The 20,893-nt window shown below is 40.0% G+C and overlaps 1 protein-coding gene across 31 annotated transcripts in view; it reads right to left on the reverse strand.

Annotated features, from left to right (window-relative positions):
* The window catches only part of SOX6 (SRY-box transcription factor 6), a 583,500-nt gene that overhangs the window by 30,612 nt on the left and 531,995 nt on the right, over positions 1 to 20,893 (reverse strand). For all 31 annotated transcript variants that reach the window (XM_034646122.1, XM_034646128.1, XM_034646121.1 and 28 more), the window contains one exon: positions 10,329 to 10,437. In XM_034646122.1, coding sequence (XP_034502013.1) covers positions 10,329 to 10,437 — 109 coding nt within the window. The remainder of the gene's footprint in view (positions 1 to 10,328; positions 10,438 to 20,893) is intronic.

A 20,893-nucleotide genomic window follows, 5' to 3' on the forward strand; every position in this document is an offset into this window, starting at 1 on the left:
TTTTTTCCTGCTTTTTAATGAAAACCAACAGGAAAAGGCTACTCCAACAAACGCCAGCAACTCAATCAGCTCATCTTGGAGAAAAATGGGAGTCAGTGCAACTCAGATGCCGTGTCGTTAGACAGATCTGGGTTTTAACTGTACCTTTAACCTTTCCTAACTTGGGAAAATTATTTCCCTTCTCTATAAATGGTAATCTCATCTCCTGACAAAAGAGAGCTAATCATTTCTACTTGTCAGGATCTTTGGGAAGATTAAATAGGAATGTAAATTTCTTAGATCATCTACTAGAACCCAGGAGCCACTCAATAAGCAGTAGTTGCCATTAGAAATAATATCAGTAGTACCAGCAAGACAAGCAGGAGAATGCCTATTCCAGTACCTAGGACATAGCAGGTGCTTAACCCTCAGCTATTCCGTTTCCAGTCTTTCCCCATATCTGATGATGTTTCCTGTACTGCACAGGCCTGTTCTTCAGAGTAGTTATAAAATGAGCCCAAAAGTTAGCTAGAGAGTGCAATTTACTGCTTCATGGAGCTTCTTTTCTGCCCCACAGCTAAAAACACTCAAAACGGTCTCTATGATAAAAAGCTAAAATTTATCAAATACGCACAGAACCCACCCCAAAACACCATCTCATATCCCCCAGTTCCCACATGTGGAAATTGTAACCAGACTACACTGCTCAGTCCTTGCCAGGAAAAAAAAAAAAGGGAAGAGATCCTTATCTTGTGAATTTATGGAACAGCTTTTTATAAAAGACTCATTTGGAATAACAAAGGATTAGGATTATTGACTACCAGACTGGTAATAAACGAAGGGCAAGGTAGTTGACATTTGACAGGTGTTTTTCTTTCTCCTCCACTAATAGTTCCGTAGGTCTGCAACATGGACTGACCAGTCTCCCTTTCCATTTTGTCCTCATGTGGGACCAGCCTTCCCAGTGAAAAGTGAGCTTATATTGAAGCAGCATGAAGTGATTTCTCTGCCATGAAAGTACATATAAACCAGTAAGCTGCAATTTGTATTTTTAGTGTAAATTTAAAATGGTTAAATATATTGCTTATGAAATTCTTCTCTCCAGGGCTGAGACTTGGGATATTAAGTTTTAGTTCAGAGTTACTTTTTACAGCCTCCTCCTAAATGTAACAGTCTACAGTATAATGCAAATGCCAATGGATTCTTACACCTTCGCTTCCCTCTGGTACCAAGACCTAATATGGGGCATCATGTCTAAGGGTAAGTATTCACTGAACAAAAACAATTGGAAAAAACCACTCGCCACTAATGAGAGGCAAAAGTACAGGACAGATCTGTAAGACGTCCATTGGTCACATCCGACAAAGTGAAATCACACTTCAATGAGCAATACCCCCAGGAAGAAAAGTAGTATGTTTGATATGACTTGGATGAAAACCCCCCTAACTCGTACTCAGCTCTCTGACGATGTTATAAGAAAGGACACCCACTGAATAGCCCCTCCGAAAGACTATTATACAGAACAAAAGAAAATATAGAGACTAATGGATCTTCCAGACTAAAATAACTGCTGCTTTTCCATATTTTTAACCTCTATGATCTAAGTGAATCTTGAACAATTAAAAATTAACGTCTGTCTATTTGGTGGCCAAGTCCGAATTCTTGAGCCTGGCATTCAAGGCCATCCACAATATGGAACCCAGATATTTCTATAACACGTTCAATTCCACAAATATTTACTGACTACAAATATATGTGAGGCTTTATTGGGCTTGGTAGAGAAGACAAGGGTCAGAAAGGTGATTCTTCCCTTCTGGAACTTCCTTATGAATGTCTGTGTGCTTTACCGTTCTTGCGCCTGCTTGGATTATTCCCTAAACTGAAAGTTCTTTCCCTTCTCTCTGCTCATCTAAACCCAAGCTTACCTCCAGCTATATTTCTATCAGGCCTGCCACAGTCATTGCTGTCCAAAAGCCCTGTAGCTTCCTCTTCTAAACAGCACTTTTTTTTTTCTGGTTCTCTAACGACATACCTGAACACGTAACCCCTTAGGTTGCTTTGCTTTCTATGTGTTGCTAACATTATAATCCCAACCACATTACTAGCTCTTGGAGAATATAGTTCAGTCCATCTTTAAAAAAAAATCCTTCCCGCCATGCCCATATGTGCTGTGCACATAAGAGATCATCAGTACATTGTAACTTGAACATGGGAGTAAAACTGAAGACTGGGGACCCCTGAAGTACAGACAGATCCTGACTGGAAAGGTTTGGCTATCGGCACCAGCAAGTCAGTCTATGGAGAACGGCCCTAAAGAGTAGGAAATAGCAGGTAGTGGGCATAAACAGAGTAAAATGAGACCATGAACATAAAAGGAGAATGCAAAAAAAAAAAAAATTAGTAAAAAAAAAAAAAGGAAAGAGTCAGTAACAAAAAACAAGAAACAGCTAGGGGGTTATCAACTTTTTGAAATAAGTTAGGAGCACAGTTATGAAAAAGAGAAAGGACCAATTAGGGGGGAAAAAAGGTCGGTCTCAAATCCAATTCCGACCTTAAGCAGAAAGAATTCAAAAAGCACTCCAAATTGGCTTCATGCTCTAAATCCCACCAGCCTAAGGTTGGGCTGAATTCACTGGCCTGCAGACAGCAAGTCAAATGGCTCTTGCTGCCAGAGAGGATGACTCTGGGACAGGTAACCAGACAGGGTCCACACCCCAAGAGCTACACAGCCAGTCTGAACATGGCAGGGTTTACTCTAATGTGTTGGAATATGGGAAGCAGATCTACATAGTACTGAGGAAGCGTGGACTGATTTTGTAGTCCCACTGGGAACATATGCTGGCTGCTCTTATCTTGGATCTAATTTTCATGGTAGATGTTGTTAATCTTTTGTGGTCTGGTTTCTCAGACAAATTGGGGAAGTACTTCCGTGTGATTCACTAATAGCATAGACAAGCATTTTTCCCCTAGGTAGATGATATTCAGTCAGAAAACTAGATAGGGGTGTGTGTGTGTGTGTGTGTGTGTGTGTGTGTGTGTGTGGTGGTGGTGGTGGTTTTATGCATTGTTATTGACACTTCTTTAGAAAAAAAGTCAGCCCAATGAGAAACCAGCCCTTGGCCAGGGTTAGGTTCCTCAGTAAAGGGAGGCTAGCTCTTCAGGCTTTCTAGCTTAAGCAACTCTGAAAAGCAGGCTGAGCTCCCTTTATGAAGTATTAGGGGATGGAGTTATACAAGAATCTTGACATTTCACTCTCTTGCCCCATCAGGACTATCCATCACTTGGAGAGTTCAATGGAAATTGTTTTCCACCAACATTAAAAGTTATTTGGGAGCTTTTAAGACATAGCAAATATATTTCTTTAAGAGAAGTTTATTTGCTTGTTTAAGAGAGCGGCACTTTATATATAGTGCTGATATAAACTGGTGCACAGGATCCTCTAAAACTCTTTATATCCACAGTAAAATACATTTTTGTGATACTCATACAGCAGAGTTAGTCCGGAGCCAAGGGCTTTGTGAACTCAGCTTATCTCCCAGTCTGTGGTTGTTATTCAGTCCTCACCAGGTCTTGGGCCTCCCTGGTTACTAATCCTGGCTTCGGACCACAGCCTGCTGGTTCCATAGAAACTGCTTGGCCTATTCACTCCTCTAAAATTCCTGGAAACACTGTTTCAGGCAGGTATGGAAAGGCAGACCCATACGCCCACGACACAGCTCTGATTAGTGCCCTCTTCTGATTTACCTCAGTCTTTTCTTTTAATATGTACAATTTTCCATCTTTTATGTCTGATATATATACTCTAGTACTTGGATTCCTTCTTGGGCAAAGACATCTCATTATAGAGATAGTTTATTTCTATAATAATTTCATTTCTTTAAAAGATGGTGTGGTCCTTAATTGATACTTGTTACATTCTAGTTGACTTAAACGTGAATGATTTCAATTTTATGGCAGTATAATAAGACAGTTAAAAAAGTGTCAACTAGAAATCACCTGGACCAACTTCTTCAGCTACAGACAAGAAAATTCAGGGAAAGAAAGTGACCCGCCAAGGGCAGAGCGACTACAATGTAAATCCCCTAGCCCTTGAGCAAATATCTGAAGGGGTGTCATGTGGAGGGATAGGAGTTTTATTGTTTTGGGAACTGAGAAGTCAGATAGAACCGGTGAGTAGAAGTTACAAGGAAGCAGAGACAAATTCTGGCTACGAACAAAAAAGAATCAATAATTAGAATCAGAATGAGCTTCTCAAGAAGTAGTCAGGTTTCTGTTAACAGACTAGGAGATGCATTTGAACAGAAGTGAGGTGACCACTTGTCAGGGATATAAGAAGGGATTTCCTGGCTGGAGCTGTAAATTCGATGATGTCTCTCCTTCATTCCAGTTCTGAGAATCTAAGTGCTGCGATGTGAAGCACTGTATGCTGGTGGGCTTGAACTACCAATGAGTTTCACATTCCGAAGTACAAGCCGCTGCAGCCCTTCAACCCCACACCAGGTTACACGGCAGCTTCCCTCTGCGGCCTTGGATGAGGTGTGTATCTTCAAGCCAGTCTTCCCTTTCCACAAGGAATAAGGATCCAGGGAGGGGCAAGGGAATGAAAAAAGCTTCACAGACTTCTCAGAGTGTGAATCAGAGGGTAAACAGAATTTTTAAGAGAAAATAATATTAATGTTACTAATAACATTAAGTGGCGCGCTTTTCAAGGGAAAAAAAAAATGGAAAAGTTGCAGTCTCTGTTATTTGTCTACAGCCAGAGAGCTTAAGTTGACAATGATAGAGCAAACCTGAGGTACAAAATGTAGACGCAATGAGAAGCTCACCAAAAAGTAAAGCTTTCAGTAAAGCCAATTCCCAATTCAGTGCAAATCTATAAAACTCTTCTAAGCAAATCTGGGAATCTGAGAGCAACAGTTCAAAAAGGGACTGTTCTTGGTGCACGTATCCATTTCCACTCAAATCAATGAAAGTTTTTAATACATGGAGGACAGACGGCACATCACCACGGTTTCAGCCCAGGGTCCAGAAGTCTGGTCAATGACAATCACTTTCAGAGCTCATCCCTTTCAGAGCTCATATGCCATTTTTCCCCACATCAAAATGAGGTGCAGTCTCCCTCTGAGGCTGAGATACAATAATTGAATTTGGGAATTAAAAAGGTGATAGAAAAATGTTTTCTTACCCCAGATAGTCTGCAAAACAGAAAAAAGAAAAAGAAAAAAAGAAAATATCTCTTTAGAGATGCCAGGTGTGAGAGACAGAGGAAATAGGATAAAAAGAATATGAAAAAGAAGGCAAGCCACAACTGTTATTGCTGGGAGAAGAGAAGGAGAGAACACAGAAAAGAGGGGCCCATCTGTGAAAGGCAACTGGGAATTACTATCAGAGAGAGCTTCTCATAAATGAAAGGAAAAGTTCAAGGGACCTGCAAACTGGATGCAACAAGCGGTATAAATACCCTCTTGAAGGTACTGGTCTCCTCTTTCATTTCTCTGGGAAAAGACTAAGCGGAAGCTATTGTGCCCAGATCACCTCCTAGAAGCACACTCTGTGTCCAATCTTGGAATTGGAAGGGACCTTAGAGATAATGTAATCCAGAACCTCTCTTAAAAGATAAGGAGGCATTAGTCACTAGTTTGCCATCCTTTCGTTAAAGAGCCTTAATCCAAACTTCCCAATAACCGGGCCAGCGCCCTTCCCACTCTAGCTTGCAACCTTGAAATTATGAGAGCTGGGGGAAGCATCGCACTCTTGCCACAGGAGAACAAGGAAAGGGGAAACGCCATGTGAAGAGTCCATAAAAAGTTAAACTGCTGTTCCTCATTCTTACGACATGGTGACAGACTCCACTAATCAAGTCCTCTCTCCCTTCCATGTCCCACAGAGGAGCTAACACGTTTTGTGTGCTTAGTACACAGTAAGCCTTCAGCGGCTTCGAAGTATAACAGGACCTTACACACGTTTCCTAGGCCCCCAGCACCAATGAATTTGTAGCTTTATAAATATCATGGTGAACAAGAAATGCTGTCTTGTCATATTCAAGCCAAATAACAGCTGGACTTTAAAAATAAAATTTTGAAGGCATTTGCCTTTTATATTTTTAATTTCTGTTTTCCTGGCTTATGGTTTTGTCATTTGATTTTGATGAGTGTTTAATACACATGCACAGCTGCCTCTTTGGGTGACCTTTCCCTTGCTGCTTCCACGCTCAGAGCTATGAAGCAGGTCCACAAGTTGCTTACTAAGTGATATTGGCATTTTCACGACTGGCAGATATTTTCCTGGGAAGCCCAGCTGGAACAGGCTCTCATCGCCTAAGCTGACGTACTTTAGTCTCTTCAGAAGCCTCACAGGAGGATGGGGTGCAAGTGGGAGGACAGCATAGCCCTTTAAGATAGCTGTTCTGCGTTATTCACAATAGCCAAGACATGGAAAAAACCTAAATGTGTCCGCTGATGGATGGAGATACAGATACAGATATAGATATAGATATATACATATATCACATTTTCTTTATCTTTCTCTCTATATATCTACATGCACACACACACATACACACAACTCTTGAAGGATGAATATTATTCATCCACAAATAAGAAGATAATGCTGCCATTTGCAACAACACGGATGGACCCCAAAGACATTATGCAAAGTGAAATAAGTCAGACCGAGAAAGACAAATAATACTGTATGGTCTCACTCATATGTGGAATCTAACAAGGGCAAACTCAGAAAGAGAGTAGAATGGTGATTTCCAGGAATTAGGAGGATGGGAAAAGGACTAGATGTTGGTCAAAGAGTACATGAACTTCCAGTTTTAAGATGGATAAGCTCTGGGGTGCTAATGAAGAGCATGTGACCATAACTAACGATACCGTATTACGTACTTGAAAGTTGCTAAGAAGATAGAGTTTAACTTTTCTCATAAAAAAGGGGTGATTATGTAAGGTGATCGATGTGCTAACTAACTTTATCGTGGTAACCGTCTCCTAAAATACATGTGTACCCAACACCCCATAGTACACCTGCAACTTATGGTGTTATAGGTCAATTCTATCTCGGTAAAGCTGAGGAAAACATTTTAATTGCCGTGCCAAGCCAGAGGAAACATGGAGATGATCACGTGTGGACCGAGAAGAAGTGACGAGCTAGGCCAGAGCCGCAGCGTTCACCTGCCGAATGAGCTTACCTAAGCAGCTTTCACTCTGAATCTCTATGGGGCATAACAAAGTCTTGATCTTTTTAGCACTTTTCCCGTGATAATTATGCCTGTCTGTCTGTCTGTCTGTAGATATTTCCCTTTTAATCTTCTGTCTTCCTTCACTAGACTTTAAACTCCAAGAAGTCAGAAACATATCTGTTTTACTTCCCTTGGTTTATCTAGTGTCTAGCTCTGGCACACAGCAGACACTTAAGGAATGTTTGGTTTTGTTTTATTTTGTTTTGTTTTGTTTAGACCATAAACCGATTGAAGGAGTTTATAAGCCGTAGTTATTCTTTTATTGCAGTCCCTTCTTACTCTTCCTGCTAGGGGAAATGCGAAGGAGCAAAGTAAGAAAGCATCCTGTGTACCTGCTATCTGCTCTGACTTTAATAGGAACTATAACCCCAGCAGGCTTTGCAATCAGCTCTTACTTGAACAGATGCCAGGAAATATCCCGAAGTCAGCAGAAGGCTGCTGCCCATCCCAGCAGTCCTCACAAAGGCAGTGCGCTTTTGTCCATCTGAGAGCTAGTAACTTGACTCCATTCATGAACTCACAGTCCCCCAAAGCACATGAGGTCTCAATGGCAACTCTGGGCAAGCTTCTGAAGGGAGGTTTTCACACGCTCCTTAAGCTCCTGGGCCACTACAGCCCTTCTACTATTACACTCATCAGGCATTGCTGCTCTGTGTGACAGAGTAACACGAGAGCTGGTGTACGGCATGACTTGCTATATTTAGGGGAGAGGAAATGGGCCATACTGAGGAAGGTCACAAGGAGTTTGCTCAGAAAAGTGAAGATGCCATGTATTTCTCTGTGTATACAGGGCATGCGGTATAGCACGGTATTCAGGAGCGTGGGCTCTGGACCTAGGCCAGCTGGGATCAACCCTCAGCTCTACTCTGACTCGCTATGTGACGGGCGGAAAGTTACTTGATTTCTCTCACCTTTCATATGCTCATCTGTAAAGTGAAAAAGAAATAATAATATCTTCTTTACAGAGTTGAATAAGGCTTACGTGAGAAAATATGTGTAAAAGCTTAGCACAGTCTCTGGCAGGTAAGTGCTTCAAAAATGTTTGCTGACAAACACACAATAAGAACAAAAACCAAGGTAGCCAGGAACTTGGTCTGCTACATCCGGTCTGAATCCGGATGATCTGGGTATTGAACAGAATTTCCAAAAATATACGTATATTCTTAAAGATTTTATTTATTTGACACAGAAAGAGTGAGAGAGGGAACACAAGCGGGGGAGTGGGAAAGGGAAAAGCAGGTTTCCCGCTGAGAAGGGAGCCTGACACAGGGCTCGATCCCAGGACCCTGGGATCATGACCTGAGCCAAAGGCAGACACTTAATGACTGAGCCACCCAGGCACCCCTCCAAAAATATTTCTATACAATATGTTTCCCTACAGTTAAGGTTTTCATTTTTTCCCTTCACAATGGTTAGTAACTCCGATCAGGCTTTTTAATTTACCAAGCCAATAATATCATTAACTAAATCATTAGCATTATTGAGAGGTAACTGACCATGTATATATCCATTATACAGTTAAGGAACCAAATGAAGAAAGAAGAATGACAGATTAAGAGAACCGTTGGAACAAGGGTAAGGTGATAAAACTCTGTACCTCCTAGTTTATGGAAAAATGAACAGACTGAGTACTCCAAAGTGATGAAAAATATTATTTCACTGTGTACGGTCAAAGACTTAGGTATTCTGTGGTACGAACTTGCAACAAAATTGAGACGGGTCAGACCTAAATAACCAGTTCCCTAGACCAAGGAACCTCAATCCTCATGAGGAAAAACCTGTACTTCTAAGTGCCTATAAAATATCAATGCCACTATGCTCTTAGTACACATTCTTCATGAAAGTCAGCGAGTGTATATCTGGCTTTGAGTCCTCTTTGTCCCTCCCTTCCTCCTCCTTCTCTCTTCCTCTTCCCTGTCCTTCCCCCCATCCCCACACACACCAATCAGAATTTAACACCTTGTCCCCAGGACTATCATTAACATCAGTCTCCCCTACTGGTATTAAAAAAATCTGCCTTCTGGAAACTCTCTGAAGTGCTTCCTAATGTCTGATACTGTCCATCTTTTAGCACTCATGCCAGGGATTTCTGAACAGCCGGGATGGTCCCAAGCTCTCACCAGAAGCCATGCCCAGTTCAGATGTGGCTATGAAATGGCTTCGTGTGTTTTCCAGGGATTAGGGTAGTGGAAGAAATTCCACGAGTAAAGGGGATAATAGTAAGATTCTTCTCCTCAAGCTAAAGAACTTCAGCTGGGACCCAAGTCGGGTGAAGTATTGTGTTACTCTGAAGAGAACAAATTAATCTTCCCTGACTGGTGGGAGGGATTCTGCCAAAGGAACAGCTAACGGGAAAACCAGTCCCTACTCTGTGATGACACAGTAAATAACCAGGCAACATTACTACCGAAGTGCTGACCTAACTCATAAATTGTACCCAGCCTCTGGGGAGCAATTTCTGCTGATTTGCTGCTTGTGCATTTAAAACAAACAAACAAAAAGGGAAGAGGAGTGGACAGGCATTGATAGTGCTGTGGGTAAACCCGCTGAGAGTGAAGCTGGTCTTTCCATCCAGACTTTCAAAAGATTTTAGTAACGCTTAGTGCTTGGGCACAGGCTGGGCCTTGCCTGAGCAATTATTAATTTTATGCGAGATCTGCAGCAAACCATCGTTTAGTTCCCAAAATGGCTCGACTGAACCTGGGACTCACTTGATTTAGGGTTAAAAAAAAAATCCTCCTTTGTATGTTAGTCCTTTTTTAACAAGAATTCAGTGACATGGAAGACACACAGAATTCTGGTACTCACTGGAATGAGGGTCCTTTTTATTTAAAAACTCTTTTATTAAAAGAGGGTCCTTTTATTTAAAAACTGGAAAGCTGCATCTTGAAGTCCTTGAATGGCTATGTGTTCAGTAATATAGGATCTAGCTACCTCTCAACGTCCTCAGCTATAATATATAATGGAGGCTAACATTTCTTCTGCTTTGCCGAAAAATATCCAGCCAGTACTCCCAGGGAAGACCGTAGAAGGTCCTAGAGCTAACTCAGTTGCACCGTCATAACCTCCCAGAGCAGCAGAAAAGAGCTACGGAAAAGCCACTCACCCTCTGCATCTTCTGGCCGCGTAAGATCGATGACACCTGGGCCCAGCTTTCCATCTTCACTTGACTTTCCTGTTAACTGGGGCCCCAAATTCTCAAAGCGTGTTCTTTCCTAGAGGAAAGAATAATCAGAGGCTTATTCTAGCTTCCGAAGCAGCCACTTTTTCCTTCCAGTTTCTATCTTGCTTCGTGGGCAAAACTTGAATTTACAAACATCATTTCTGACCAACTGGGGACTCTGAAAAGCTTTCGGGAAGATTCCACTAAACCCTGTTGGTGGCACCCACAGCGCCGACCGTCTAAAGCAGAGTACCTGCAAGAAAAGGAAACTGGTGCCCGGAAGCCCGCCGGGCGGCACTGCGCATCTTCTCTCACTGGGATTTGCTCCAGTAGTCTAAAAGGAATGAATGCAAGTGAAAGGTTTGAGCCCGAAGTGCAAAACTTGAAAGAGCAATTCCCATTAAAATCTACTGCTAGTTAACGAGAGAGGAATTTTCTCAATAGAGATCACAGTTCGCATTGGTATTCCTGGGAAAATACAAATCAGAATTTTAGGCAAGAGGATTTCAAAAACAAATGTTTCAAAGCAGGCAGACGAGACGATGGCATTGAAGCTCTTATTTTGCTTAGGAGTTTCCACTGTAACTTCCCCGGGAAGCAAAAAGGAGATTACTCCTAGCCAGCCATTGAGTGGGGAAAGTGAAAAATCTCCTGCCGCTATAGGAGGGAAACTCAAAGATGTTATACTTGTTAACCAGCTCCTCCAGGGGAAGGAGACTGAAATATCACATTGAACTCTCCCTCTGCAGCTCTCTGGATCAGTAGCCGAGGGCTCACTGACCGGCAGGAAGATGGTGTTCTTGTCTGCAAAAGCACAGCGCCTGTCCCCTTCTCGCCTCCTTGCTACTCTCCAGACTCAAACTTGGGTTTGTGTAGTGCTTTTGAATGAATGAAACCTTGTTGTTCATTACTATGAAACAATATTAAATGTCATGTCAGCTTGAATTTACAGACGTGAAATAGCAGCTTCCAGCTCCGGGAATGGTTTCTGCATGTTATACTTAATGCATTATGCAGCAGTAGAGTGCTGATTGCTGTTCAGTCTATTGTTCAATGACCTAGTTCTGTACTGAGCATGTTCGGCATTAGACGGAAACACTCTGTGAGTGTTCTCTTCTGTAAGATGTTTAGAAACTTGGAAATATTCTTAAAGAGCAAACATACAATTACTTGATAGAGGCTGTGTCTCATTTGTACAGTCTCACTACATTTGTGCTTTCTAATATGATTATTTTTGAATATCATTATATTTCTATAATTAATTCCCATCAGTCAAATTGTGCAGGAAGTCTTCCAGTTTCCCTTCACCGTGGAATATGTTGAAATCTGTGTTGGAAGAAAACACAGCATAAACCTTGCTTTAATCTAGCACCATGTCTATGAAAGATTTGCAACAAAATCATAATCATGAATTTCCCCAAACGGGTAATACTAACTGGTTACAATAGTGGGCTATGGGCAAACCTCTGAAATACGACACTTATAAAAAACAGAATGAAAATAAAAAGCAAATTAGGCATGGTTCCCCAATATCTTCTTATGTGAAAACACCGCTGCACAAGAACAAATTAACCCAGATGCAGGCCACAACAGAAAGCAACCACAAGCCATGTGGGAGTTTCACACATTGTCGGGGGGGGGGGGGGGGNGGGGGGGGAGGACAGCTGCTTTTAATCAGCCAATTTCTATTTTGGAGTAGCACTTTGGTTGTCATGATGCAAAGAAAAAGAATTAAAGTGAAGATGAGTAGTACTAGGGAAAGCAAAATATTCAACCTTTGTTTTATCACATTGTTTCGCATTTCAAATATTTGCATGTGAATGCTTTGCCTGTGTTAAATGCAAAAGGAGTTTTGATGTGACACCTGCAATCTTCTTGGAAGAACAACCTTTAGCTGTATTTTCATGGGGGGAAAAACAACTTTCTCTGAAAATCAACAGACCGTGCTACCTATCAATATGCATATTTCAAGTATCTTTCTAGTCATTCATTCTCTTTGATTTTACCGGAAAATATTCTCAGTAAAAAAAAATAAAGTTCCTGAAAGAATATCAATATTTTGACAAGGAAGGAGAAGAGGGAAAATTACATGCCATGGTTTGTAAAATCCTAAGACAACAAAGCTTACATGATGATAATATCTTTTCTTTTATAAAAAATGAAGTGCACTCACAATTCAGTATTATCAGCTTGTTTTTAATCATAACAAAAAACATTCAGAACATTCAACAACACATTCACAGTGTCTTTGAAGTCATACATTTTTCTGACTTCATTGAAAAAAAAATTCTTCTGCAGAGATACTTTCCTTATAAAATATCAATATTTTGACAGAGTAGAAGTCAAGGAAGAATATCCCATGAAACACTTGTTAAACAGGCAGAAAATAAATCAATGATAAAAATTGTTTTGGGCAGTGGGCTGCATTTTATATTTCGTAATATTAAGCACTTGTGTCTGAGATTAAAGAAGGACCCTGCAAAGCCATGCCCTTTCATATAAATTTCTACCTAGTCTCCCAGAAGATTTCCTTCTTCAAAGAATAGCTCAGAATATTTATTTGCCAGCCACATAACCATAAGATAAGAGGGCCTGATGTCTACAAGTTAGCTCCAGGCAGCTGGGCTAAGCAAAGATGTTACCAGTGAGGTGGAACATGAGCCTGGTAAATACAGGATGAGGAATGGGCACAGAGATTCGTCCAAAGACACTTAAGTTCCAAGAGGCTTCAACTTCTGGCCAGTAAGTGCTAATGGGTATGCCCCTATAGCAACCAAATATAGACAGCTGGAGGCAAGTTCCTCGCTCCAGATTTTTCCACGCACTTGAACTAGCTCTTACAATGTACACATCTCCCGAGTAAGATATTTTGGAGATGTAAGCAAAATAGCTCAACGCTAATTGAATCTCACCCCCCCCCCCAGGAAAATTCACCAATCTTCAAGTTGACTGCGCAATGTGCATTTTACATGCAGCGATGTGATCAGACACTTACTTATGCATTGTCAGTCACAAAACATGCAGGCAACATAAAAGTTATTGAAAAAAATTAAAGCCTGAAAGTCAGCTCTGCTGTGTTGTAGGACTGTTGGCTCTCTAAGTGCTTTGAAATTATGATGTATGAGATAGATGTTGCATATTAAGTAAAGATATTGAAATGATAAAGCCCCCTTTAGTGAGAGCTGATGAATGTTCAATGCTACGAGCCACAAGACGCTGGCATCCATCATCTTCACATATTATCAGAGTCAATGACGGGGCAGCCTCACTGATGACAGATAGACTGCTGCATTATTATCCCTTATTTCCAGAGTCACTGAACAAACCATTCAACTCCTCGGGCATTATTTTTAACTTTGCATTAAATTAGCAACTTCTCCCTCCCTACCACGGCAAGATTGATCAATTTTGTTTTTGCATCGGTGGAGAAAGAGAATGGATTTGGGGTGACTAAAAGAATAGAGCCTTGCTTCCATCTAAGAAAAAAAAAATCAACTTCCTCTTACTGGCAACAAATGTAAAATTGTGATATGGGGAAAGAACAGCAATGAAACAGTAAGCACACAATAATGGCTTTTCTTTGCACTTAGATAAAAGCTGAATTTTTGATGTGCACAGTATATTTTAATAAAATTTTATATACTATGTTTTATACACTTATTGGCTATTCCATAATAATGTGTGTGCTAACAGTAAAATTGCTCTTAAATTTATGTGTGTTATTTATACGTTCCCCCGTAACAATGCTTTTTGTTGTAAAAAATATTCTGTTTATTAATGTAACTTTACAACCACTGCATCCAAGATCCGTGGTAAATTAATGACATTTTTATTATTTTATAGTGTCATTAAATTTTTACTGATCACTCCATCAAACAGAGGCAGTAAAGGCCATAATGTAAACTGGGACACTTAGATCAGGCAGCAGGAAGACATTCCATATAGTCTGAAGAAAACTGCTAGCAATAAATGATATTTATACCATCTTTAAGCATGTTAGAATACTTGGATAAGTTTGGCAAAACTGTTTCAGTAGTAGAGTGGATTGTGTACTTAAATAACAGTTTGCTTGCCAGCAAGACAAGCCTTTTTCAAAGCATCTGTGAGATGACTGATTGCAGCCTTCTCCTGGAAAACACCACATGAATGGTATGATGCGCTGGGCACCCTCCCCTCGGGATTACCAGCACTGACCAGCCTACACCAGACCTCGACTCATTTCAGCACAGTCCCCTTTTCCACAGACTGAAGTGGAGATCGGTACATGCCAAAAGAAGCTTTTTGTTCGTTGCAACAAATACATTTCATTTGACAACTAACCATGGCTGGACAATGATGTGATATATTTTATTCCAATGGTCTAGATGAGAGGTACTTTACCAACCTTTCTTCAACGCTCATTTCTAAAGAATGTCTGAATGGGGGGTCATTCATAGCAGCCACAGAACATATACCGAAGGGGCCATTACCTACACTGCAGTTCAAATGGGCAAAAAAATAATTCTCTCATGTTACTTTCACATAGAAAATACCTTATAAATACCTTATATTAGTATGCTCTACACTGATTCTCAATTAGACTGTTAATAGAATATTTGTACATATATTTTGTGCAAATATTTTACAGTATCTCATATAAATGTATACATATCATATATACATAATAGTAATTAGATAGGAGTAATTAGAAAATTTTATGCTCACACAATCACAAATTCAGAATCACCTATCTCCTATGTGAGGATTTGGGCATGAGTCTTTTTTAAATAAATAAGAATTTTGTTGTTATATCCTAAAATACATATTTAAATAATGAAAACTTCTTTCAAATATGTAATAATAAGGAGTTGTGTAGGGAAAGTTAATACTGCAGCACCTCCAGTCATGTTCTTGTGTATTCCTGAAGCAGAGTTTTCTGAGAGTAAGAACAAATACTTGAAACGAATGAATACTAAGAATAGGAATTCTCTAAGGCCAGTGTCCTGAGACACTTCTATCCTCAAGGTTTCAGCTTTGTCTAAGTTGTTGAGTACTCCCCAGAAGAAGCCTTGCCACTTCATCCCAGCTCCCAGTCTTAGTTTCTCTCCAACCCAGGAAAACTTTCCCCAACTGAAAGCAAAGACTTCCCTGCAAAAGCAGCTTTCCCCTTACACAACCTCCCTTCCTGTCCTCTCTTTACATCACTACTATTTACCCTGCTTTCCTTGTCCTTCCACGCTCAGTCCCTCATCCAGTTTTGCTCATTCTTCTTTCACAGAGCCCCTGACACTGGTCCCCCGTCTTCCTCCCTCCCATCCCGTCATCACTAACTGCCCCTGCACTCACGCGCACGCACTCCTAGATCACGGCCACTACCTCCTTTCTGGGCTGCCTGATCACGGCGCTGCCCTCCCAGTCCGTGGATGCACGCTCCTTGCACGGCTCCACTTCATAGCTCTGATTTTAAACCTTCCACGCCTTCCTGCTTTCTGTTGCATTCCATTCAAACTCCTCTACCTGGCTTTCAAGTCCTTCATACATTGCTCCTCACATGACTTTTAAAATTCCGTTTCTTACAACTCTCCCATTATACATCCTCTGCTCTGGACGGACAGGATCCTCCCCGCCTTCCCATAGTAACACCAGGATCACGCCGCTGCTAGGATAAGCTTCTGACTCTCTTCTTCCTTGCCAAATGCTACTCATATTGAAAATCCCAAGTTGTCTGTGAACTCTATCACCTCTCTGAGCTACCTGCTTTTTGATATACAAAATTCTTAGTCTTCCCTATATAATTGGCCCCTAGTTATATACTATTTTAAAAAATCGAGCTTTGGTTCATCTGCACCTCCAAGTCTCCCCCTGAAACATCAGAAGATTTTTCAAGCCATGGGTTTGTCTTACACCTTTTCTATATATCTTCCACAGCATTTAGTAGTAGTGCTCATAAATACTTGCAGGTTTTACAAGGCCACATAATTGATTTACCCACATTAAAAAAAAAAAAACCTGTACAAGTGAGTGTCCCAAAGAAGCAAGAACTACCAATTTTCTAATATTTCAAGTTTGTGATAGAGATGTTTAGATTCAACACGCCACTTGTGGTGACGTCTCTTTGGGCAATATATATAATAATAATCAAAACAAGGAAATCCAAAAAAAATCTTAAATATTTTATAAAAAAGACAAATAAGCAATGATAACACAATAGAAGTTATTGTGAAAAAGAGGTTTTTGAGTCTGACTTGGAATTTCTGCAATTTAGCACTTACATCTTTCAAAATAAAAAGTGTCCCCCCCCTTCTCTCTTTTTTAAGCAGGGCAATGCTAAGTATAATGCTGAGACAGAAAGAGTCTGTATCTTACTCTGAAAGACTGGTTCTAATTCCTTGCTTTGGACATATCTTGCCACAATGTGATATTCAAGAAATACTACTTAAGCACACATACGGTTTCCTTTTTATTGATTTGACAAGCTCTATCACTTTATTAGCCTTTACTTAATATCCCTTATTATAAATTTAGTAATTCAGTGAAGGATCAAAAAGGTAGGCTTTACATTAGAAAGTAACCACATGTGCTTTTAAAGAGGCGATTCTTGTTTGGAAGGAGTTATTTTGGAAGCACTGGGGTTTACTTTCATAGTGATATTTTGGTCACAGAGTCGGTAATCACGGTAATAAAGACTCTGGCTGGGAGAAATGAGGGTTATTATTGAACCTCATTGTTAAATGACATTTTGTCAGCTAAAACTATTAATTTGTCTAGCTTTTAATACACCCTTAACACCAAAATTGTGCTAGGACTCATGAATTAGTTAAGGCCTAAGTTTTTCAACTGTGTTTGCCCCCGTAGCATAAATACATGCATTGGAGTGGAGGCGGGAAAGAGGGTCACTCACGATCATATACTGTGTGCAAGGCTCTTTCCAATGAGTATTTTCTTTAACCCTTACACCAATACTACAAGGAGAATATTACTATTACTAACAGTTTTACAAGAGAAAAAGGTGAGGCTTCAGAAAGATTTTTTTTCAGAAAGAATTTTTTCTATTTTCTTTAAGTCATTTAACCAAAATTTAGATCGGTATTTGTGCTGAGGTGAATTTAGGATCATAAGTCTACAACTTAATTACCATGTGATCTCTCTGAGCCCGTATCATCATTTGTAAAATAAAATAGAAAATGCTCAGGCCGCAGGGTTGTGATGATGAAATAAGAGATTAGATGTGTGAGTGCTTAGCAAAAATAAAGCAACTCATAAAATATCCACTTATGTTAAGGATATTATTCAGTGTTTGCTAAATGTTTCAAAGCTAAACACTAATGAAGAAAGTGTCCTGATCTAAAGGCCAATATCCATTCTCCTGTATCAACAAGGCAACTGTATAAACAAAAACTGCTTTCCTTTTTGTCTTGGTTGCTAAGCATCTCCGAACTAAATTTAAATCTCAACCTTAGTAACCACGTAGTACCTGGATCTTGTTAATCTGTACTTGTAAGCCTTCAATATTGCCCTTCCTCTGCATAAGGAGAACCAAACTTCTCTGCAGAGCCTGCGCAACCTTTTATGATGTGGCCCCTCTTCTCCTCATCAGCTTTACGTCCTATGCATTCCGGTTTATATTCTGTTACAATAAGATGGAACTTCTTAGAGTTCCCGAGCAACAGAATTGTGATATTGTATGGCCTTGTGGATCCGCCTATGCCATTCCTTCTTTCTGGAATGCCCTTTCCTTACTGATAACATCATACTTAGTCCTTTCTAGGCCTAATTAAAGCGTTTCTCCTGGACACACTCCTTTGTTGACTGCCCTCCCCCAGCTCCATGAACAAATTAACACTTTCTCTTTTGTTCCATCATACATCATGTTTATAGAAAAGGATGCTTCAAGAATTGATTTATATGTCTGTTTACATGTCTCCCCAGCTTACTCCTTAAGGTGCAGCGTCTATCTATTGTTTCTGTACATTATTAGGGCCTCTCGTGATGTTGGCACATACGAGGCACTCTGGTTGCTAAATCCTGATAATCCTGATAAAATTATTTCCCTCTCTTCATTCATTTGAATTTTACTTTTAAATAAAATTAAATTAATTTTTAGGTCTTTTGTGAAAACAGTGAGATATAAATGATTAAAAGCTGGATAAATACAAAGGAAGGTGGCCGTGTCAGTTGAACAATAGAGTGATACCCTGATCAGAGCTGGCCTGGTACTGAGATACAGGAAGTCTGCCTAGTTATCATTATTATACGAAAGGGCTCTGTAAGAATCTTTCCTAAAATCTCAACCACCGCCACAAACTTCAAACATCCTTCTTCTACAGTCTTACGTTACATTGCTTAGCAATTCATCATTAGTAATTCATTCTTTGAATTAGTTAATAATGCCAATATTTTATGAAAGGACAATAGAATGAACTGTTAAAATCAATAATCATGTGCAACCACATGAACAGAGACATAAAGCATTTGGTCACAGGAGTTCCTTATGTACTGTAATCCCAAAGGAAGGAGATTCACCAGAGTTTGAGACACCCAAACTAAGCCAATAATGTTGTTAGGGGCTGACCTGTGTCTTCTTAAAATTCACATGTTGAAACCCTAACCCCTAGCACCTCAGAATGTGACCCTTTTTGGAGACAGAGCTTGTGAGGAGGTGATTAAATTAAAATGAGGCCTTTAAGTTGGGCTCAGTCCAATCTGACTGGTGTCCTGAAGGGAAGGAGATATTTGAAACATGCAGAGAGAGAGACATTAGAAACGTGTGCTCACAGAAGAAAGACCATGTGAGGACACAGTGAAAATGTAGCCATCTGCAAGCCAAGGAGAAAGGCCTCAGGAGAAATCGATCCCACTGGCACCTTGCTCTTGAACATCCAGCTTCCAGGATTGTGAGAAAACAACCTTTTGTTGTGTAAGCCATCCAGTTGTGGCATTTGTCATGGCATCCCTAGCAAATGAATACAGTGTTTCCCCTGCCTTTTCTATCATAAAAGGCTCTTGTCACCACTCCTCCAAAAATGTCAAATAGTAAGGCAACAAATTTTTGTCTTACTTGCCTCAGAAACAATTATCTGGAAGCTTTTGCCATTAGGACCTAGCAGAGTTGACAACTCTATCTATCTATCTATCTATCTATCTATCTATCTATCTATCTATCTATCTATCTAGGATTCTTCAAGAAGAGGAAGTTCTCTGTTAAAGGGAAAGAAGACTTGTAATGGCTTGGCCGAAGTTTTCAAGATTCCAGAAGATTCACACTTGAGGCAAGACATAAAATCAATGCCGTTTGACTTAAGCTGTTCAGATCACCACTCAGCATGCTGAGAAATGCCACTGGACCGTCAGGTCCTTGGGGGGGGGGGAAACCATCTCCTGGTCCTTTCGATGTCCGCCAAGGGCTGTGCCCTGTAACCACAGAGGAAGCGTGCAGCACATGGCTGCTGAAATGAACTGAGGTCTACAGAGTTTCTTGTGGGTATGTTTTATGGAGCTTTCAAAAACCTTCTCAAATGATGTATGACAAGTTTCCCTCAGGATTTGAAGAGTACACCAAACTAAGCAAGTTCTCTCCCACACCCCTGGCAAGGACAGCGCCCTGTATATCTCCTGTAACACACACTTAGACTCTTGTCACTGACCATCAAATGACAAACGATAAAGTAGCATTAACTCTGAAGATATGAGATCCTTTTAGGCTTGGGAGCCACTGAGTTAAATTAGTTTCATCAGGATTATAGTGCTTACTGAACCCCTTTAACCAAATGCTTTCTGTCTCATTCATATGGTTTTAATATGGTTTTAACCAATTGCAAGGTTATTTATAAGTTTGCAATTCCCAAGTAGAGTTATAAAGTGTTCAGATTTAAGCAAATCCAGTTGTGTGGCAGCCCAACTCCTACTTATATGCGGTTTCCAACTTTGTATTCATTTACAGAGGCATGATGCATATTTGTTCCTGAATATTCTCTGATTAACTGTTTGCTTCAGGAACAAGTTCACAAAAAGTTTCATTGTAAAAAGTATAGGAACTCCTATGAAAACTGAACACATGATTTTAAAAACTGGTGAATTTTATCTCCACTTAAAGCACCAGCAAGACTTCATTATTCTAACATTTATCATATGAACAAAGAGTGTCACAATAAAATTAATGACCAGCTAAGCAAATGTCTTTGTCCAAAAAAAAAAATTGGGAATTCTATTTTTTCAAAATCTAAGTACTTGATTTCAGATACCTATTTAATTGACAATGTGTACCTTTTAATATTATTTGTGGAAACACAGATGTAGTTTATTCAAGTTAAAGACACCAAAGCTATATAAACCAAGAATGAATATCTTCTTCAAAAATACACCTTCTATTCAGTTTTAGCTGGCAAGCTGATAAATTTTGAAAATTTTTTTCCTCAAAAACACAAATACAAAGGATGGGGAAAATATAAGGTATTGACACCACATATTTGTTTTAATTTACGAGATATATATCACATCTCCTAAGAGATTTTCCTATAATGTAAAGAAAT

This window comes from Ailuropoda melanoleuca, chromosome 16, assembly GCF_002007445.2.
Source record: "Ailuropoda melanoleuca isolate Jingjing chromosome 16, ASM200744v2, whole genome shotgun sequence".
Classification (NCBI taxonomy): Eukaryota; Metazoa; Chordata; class Mammalia; order Carnivora; family Ursidae; genus Ailuropoda; species Ailuropoda melanoleuca.